This window comes from Cryptomeria japonica, chromosome 7, assembly GCF_030272615.1.
Source record: "Cryptomeria japonica chromosome 7, Sugi_1.0, whole genome shotgun sequence".
Classification (NCBI taxonomy): Eukaryota; Viridiplantae; Streptophyta; class Pinopsida; order Cupressales; family Cupressaceae; genus Cryptomeria; species Cryptomeria japonica.
In genome coordinates, this window is record NC_081411.1 from 481,442,498 (window position 1) to 481,448,620 (window position 6,123).

Below are 6,123 nucleotides of genomic sequence, written 5' to 3' on the forward strand. Positions count from 1 at the left end.
CAACACATAATCAATTCCTCCAAATTGTCAGTAGGGCCAAGGTAGGTGCCAACAATAACCATGTGATATTTATAGATTAACTTTGTTTGAAGATGCATTCAAATATTGACAGTAGACATGCATATATGCATAGACCAAAGCATCTTTATGCCCATATGTGTTCTTATCTACTCGTATTTCTCAAGTAGCTCCTAAACGCTTATGTATGCATGGATGCATTCTTGTATCTTCTTCATGTTGCGATAAATTCCATTATTTTCACCTCCCAAAATAAATGTATTTGAGGTGGATTGAGACCATGAAATGATGTTAGATAGATAAGCAAAGATTGTTGCTCCTATCTTCATATTTATGTTATATGCATATTGTGTGCCCATGATATCGTTACATCAGTGTTAGAATGTGTATATATCATGTTGCACACATTCCCTTACTCTTGCCAGTATTGCATTGCCAGTCTTCCTCGTGCTAGACTAGGTATATTTCATGTCATGAAAGATTCCGAAGAAGTGTAACTACTTTGTGGTAGGGTGGAAATGCGCTCCGACAATGTTCTCGCCCATGGTGTGCTCGAGGGAAACAAATGTTGGGAGTTCCTGTCAGGGTGGTCATCATGATTTGTTCCTTGTGCAATTATTGTCTTCGACCTTGTGGTCTATTGTAAAGGTATATGCTTCCCTATGTTTAGTCTTGTTATCGTTGCTTACTCTAACTTTATGTCAAAATGTGTAATTTTGTATCTCTAATCTTGTATATTTGTGCATGTGGCATTAATGTGTGCTTGTTGATGTGTAATTTGTGAATTATGATATTTTGATATCATGGTGGTCCTTACACATGCAACCCGATTACATGACATGGGTCCCACCTAGCAGAGCTTTTTTATATTTCTTACATTATCACAATCTATTATGTTAGAATGCATCATAATGACTTACACACCTTTACACATGTCGTAGCCACCTTCCATTTGGGATGACATCTCAACATAATCTAATAAATATAAATAATTGCATAGGCAAATAATTAATTAATTAAATAAATCAATATTAAGAAATTGCAAAGTTTGAGATACCTTAATTATCAATATGAGTCATGCCACAACCCTTGTTTTATTTGGTACTATTCAAATTTTAAGAAATATTTTATGTAGCTAATGATTTAATAATTTTTTTCTGTTTTGTTAAGTTTTATATATATATATATATGTAAAAAAGAAAGAAAATGAGTGTAACCATGGAACATATTTACCAGTATCCAATGGCAGCATGGTTTTAACTTGCACCCACTATTTTTTCAATCGAAAACCAGCTCTCCTATTTAAAAAACAGAATTAAACTATTCAAAATCCTTATTTCACAATTTACATGAATCACTTGCCCTGTTAAAATTTTAGCAACAAGCCTAAATAAGCAGCTGCATGAAAGCACTGTGTTAATCCCTTAGGTTGCATGAATTTCCTCTCTGGTGCCATGGATGGCTTTTCCTACTCTTAATCCCTAGGTTGCATGGATTTCCTCTTTCTGGTGCAACGGATGACCAACCATAAATGTATGAACCTTGTTCTTTACTACAATCCAGCTGTATCCAGGTAGTTTTTTCACCCTTTTCTCTTTCTTCATTGCTCTCACATTTGCTTCATCCTCCACCCTGCCAGCTAATGCATACATATTTGCCAGCTCAACATATACGGCAGCATTTTCTGGCTCCAACTGCAAAAGATGATCTGCAGCATGCTTACCCAGAACAATAGCAGAATGGAGTTTGCAGGCACCAAGCAGAGCGCCCCAGACAGCAGCGTGCGGTTTCAATGGCATATTGTCTATGAAGTCCTTGGCCTGATCCAGATGCCCTGCACGCGCAAGAAGATCAACCATACAAGTATAGTGATATGCTCTTGGTGTAATGCAATAATCATGGATCATGGAATTAAAATAGTGCCAGCCTTCGTCCACTAGGCCTGCATGATTGCATCCAGAAAGCACACCCAAGAAGGTGATATGGTCAGGCTCCACGCTTGTTAGTTGCATTTGTCGAATCAGTTGGAGAGCCATCTTGCCATGCCCATGCTGGGCAAATCCTAGAATCAAAGAGTTCCATGAGACTACATCTCGTTCAGGCATCCTGTCAAAAACATCGTAAGCATCCTCTATAGCTCCACATTTTCCATACATAGCAATGAGGGAATTCTCAACAGAGAGGTCTGATCCCAAGACTGTTTTGACAATATGAGCATGAACTTGCTTGCCCTGCTCCAATAAGGCTAGGCTACCAGATGCCTTGACAACACTGGTAAATATGGGATGATTCGATCGTATGCCTGTACGTTGCATTTCAGCAAAGAGTTTTACGACCTCTTCATTATGCCCATTCTGTTCATATCCTACAATCATTGCACTCCATGCTACCATATCTGGATTAGACATTCTCTTAAACAGGCCGCACGCCATCTCTGTTCTGCCATTCTGCAAATATCCTGAAAGCATTGTAGTCCAAGAAAAATCATCTCGGTCAGGCATAATGCGAAAAAGTTGCTCTGCCTCCTCTATCATCCCACATTGTGTATGTGCTGCAAGCATTGCGTTCCATGACACCAAATCCCGACTAGACATTTTATTAAAAATTTGCTCTGCATCACCTGTACCACCAGATTTAGCATACATTACAATAAGAGAATTCTGTAAAACGACATCTGATTCAAACCCCATTTTTATGACAAGGGCATGTACCTGACTTCCACAGCTAAAGGCAGTCAAATTGGCACAAGCATTAACAGCACTTGCAAGTGTGGACTGGTTTGGCCTGATGGGTATTCTCTGCATCACAGAGAAAAGTTGCAACGCCTCCATGTTCTGCGCATTCTGCGTATATCCCGCAATAATAGCAGTCCACGAAACTACATTTCGTTCCGGCATTTTATCAAACAACTGGCGCGCCTGTTCTGTTTTACCCATCTTAGAATATCCTACAATCATTGCAGTCCAGGAGACTACATTCCTTTTAGGCATCTTCCCAAATAAGTGGTGCGCGTCCTCCATCCGACCATTATTGGCATAAGCCGTAATCATGGCGTTCCATGCGATCAAATCACGTTGCGGTAAGCTTTCGAACAAACTGCGTGAAACCTCTATTTTTCCAGCGTTACCCAAGCCTGCTATCATCAGAGTCCATGAAGACAAATTTCGCTCAGGCATTGTGACAAACAGTTGGTAGGCCTCCTCAATTCTGTGATTTTGTATACATCCCCTTATCATAGTATTCCATGAGACAACGTTGCGTCGAGGCATGGTGTCGAACATTCTACGAGCTTCCTCCATGTTCCCATTCTGCGCATATCCTGCAAGCATTACGGTCCACGAAATAACATTCGGTTGCGGCATTTTGTCGAACAGATGGCGTGCATCCTTTAATTGACCCTGCTTGCAAAATCTGCTTAACGCAGAATTCCATGATTTCACATATGGGGAGGTAATGTAATTAACATCTTCTTGGATCGCTTCTTTGGCTTCAATGGTGGAGAAGGTGGGCACAACAGTCACATTCAACTCTAAAGTGAAAGAGCAGCATTTTGTGGAATTAAATAGTTTGAGACAACCCACCCGGAATATGTTACAAGTGCACATGCAGGGTTTGAAGAGCATTTGGAATACAAAGTCGAAAGAAATTACATCGTTCATTGAAACAGTTCCATGCTAAATCAGGTGACTCCAACAATCAATAGTGTCTATCATTGAACCACCCTTCTCGGCTGCACTCCATTTCAACTGTTAAAGACATCTTTAAGAAAGAGGGAAAAAATAAAATATGAACTCTATCTCAGAAGACAACTGGTTAAATTGTATGGTAGTAAATTCTTACGAGAGCAAACTTTACAGAGGTACATCTACTACTTGTTCTTGGAAAGTTGGGTGTTTTTTCCTTTATTTTGGATTTCAGTAATCTTTTAATTCATTTGATGATAGAAATGATTTGGACAAAAGTGATTTTTATATTATTATTATTATTATTATTATTATTATTTTATTTTTTTTTGTATAGAATGATATTTATTTTAGGAAAATTTCATCAAGAGTTGTAAGAACAAGTTCATAGAAGAGATTCTTTTGTCTAAATCAAAAGTTGCAATAACAAGTCCACACAAGATACTAAATACAACTCATCGGCTTAATCAAGAGTTGCAAGAACAAGTCCACACAAAGACTAAATACAATTAATTTGCTCAATCAAGAGTTGTAAGAACAAGTTCACACAAGAGACTAAATTTTGCCTAAAATAAGTACCATCCTACATAGAAGTGGTTACTTGTGTAATAATCACTTCTTTGAAAACAAATTGATCAAATTGATCAAGTCATTTACTCAATGAATAAATATATTAACAAAATCTAAAAATAAAGAAAAAAATACAAGATAATTTTTCACCATAAAAACATAGATACTGAACTTTCCAATAAGAAGTACTTGATGTACCAATGTAAAGTTTATTGTGGTAAGAATTTAGTGGGCTTGTTCTTGCAACTCTTGATTTAGTCTCTTGTGTGGACTTGTTCTTGCAGCTCTTGATTTAGTCTTTTGGTCTTGGATGTATTATGAAATGATTATCTCAAGATATGGATTTCTAAAATTTGTAATTGTCTATTTATTAGTTTATCACCAACAAGAATTTGTTATAGGGAATATATTATTGATTTAATATTAAACTTACAAGATATATATTCTCATTTCAACAAGTTTTTGTGTTTGTGATTATTGAATAACATGTTTGAATGTGCAATTGACATTTAATTGGGTGGTTTGATATTTGTTTACGAGATGAAGATTGATTATATATTTTTATGTAATTTTATATTGTATTTATTATTAGGGTGAATGTGTGTATCTAATATACAAGCTTTATTATATAACACAATGCTACTAAGAGTATACTTGAGTCTATGGTGTTTTAGGAGTAGATTTAATTGAGAGAAGTGGAACTAGATGGTGTGTGAAGTGGATAAGCACCTAATATTGACTATGAAGCAATACAATAAATTAATTAAGATAACTAGAATAATAATCAATTAAAATTATTGTATTTCAACAAATTAGAACAAGCTAATGAAAAGTCACTAGATATTCTATAATAATTGTAGCATCGTAAATTGTGGTCCCTGATGGTGCAAGCTTGATTTCACGCTTTGTTTGGAACTTGCTTTAGTGTCCAATCCCCTAGTCAATTTTATGACCACTCCTAGCCTTGATCTTACCCCCAACTCAAGAGATATGTTTTGCATTGCCCTAAAACTTTTATTGATGACCCTGTTCTAAAACTTTTGTCAAACACTAAATTTTGTATTATGTCTTGAGTCATGGGAACTATTATTAGTTGCTCCTATTCGAGCAAGCATTTTTGTGTGGACACTAGCACCCAATTCTAGCATCCCGCCAAAAGCATGCAAAATAGGAAGACACGTTGAGGTTCAACCTCTCTTTAAGTGGCACGATCTTAATTTTGGCATTTGAATGTTATGTGTTAATCTAAACCTAAGATTACCCTTATGCACCCTATTTAAGCATGTACCTTTGTCATTATCTTTTAATGAATGGTGAGAATGCTATAGTGAAGTCCTCTCAGAATGAACATCTAGCTCTACAACTCTGAAAAGTTGCATTTGACTCATGAACAAGATAAACTACTATCATTAGCTCTCTTATTTATTTGGTTGAATCTTTACAAATGTTTTAGAATGATCAAAATGATCAACTGATGATTGGATTGTACCTCTCCATCATGGTTTTGTATGGTGGTTGGTTTATTCTCATGTTTTAAGTTTCGATCACCTAGCCTAATTTGTTATATTTACTTCCTTTAAGCATAGTATTTTTTCTTGGGTTGGATGCTAAACTACCTTGTTTGAGACACATAGGAATCCACTCCAACATACTTGAGAAGGGTTTTCATTTAGTTATTGCATTGCCATTGCTCACCACAATCCTAAACACCCTTAATATTCATAGCACACACTATTATCTTTTAACAACTTGGTTATTCTTAGAGGTAGGAATACCAAAATGGGGGCTTGATCAAGGTAACCTCCTATATAGCTGCAACCATATTTTCCCTCTTTCTATGTGTGCAAGTCAA

At 36.4% G+C, this 6,123-nt stretch overlaps 1 protein-coding gene across 1 annotated transcript; it reads right to left on the reverse strand.

The window, feature by feature from the left end:
- Positions 1-1,278: 1,278 nt before the first annotated feature.
- On the reverse strand, positions 1,279-3,921 carry LOC131065742 (pentatricopeptide repeat-containing protein At1g53600, mitochondrial). Its single transcript, XM_058000364.2, has one exon. It carries the CDS (start codon positions 3,675-3,677, stop codon positions 1,500-1,502), a length of 2,178 nt encoding a protein of 725 aa, XP_057856347.2. The 5' UTR covers positions 3,678-3,921; the 3' UTR covers positions 1,279-1,499.
- Positions 3,922-6,123: the final 2,202 nt, after the last annotated feature.

What these genes read in the sequence shown, in the direction of transcription:
- LOC131065742 (XM_058000364.2), bottom strand. Translation starts at nt 3,677, where the DNA reads ATGAACGATGTAATTTCTTTCGACTTTGTATTCCAAATGCTCTTCAAA.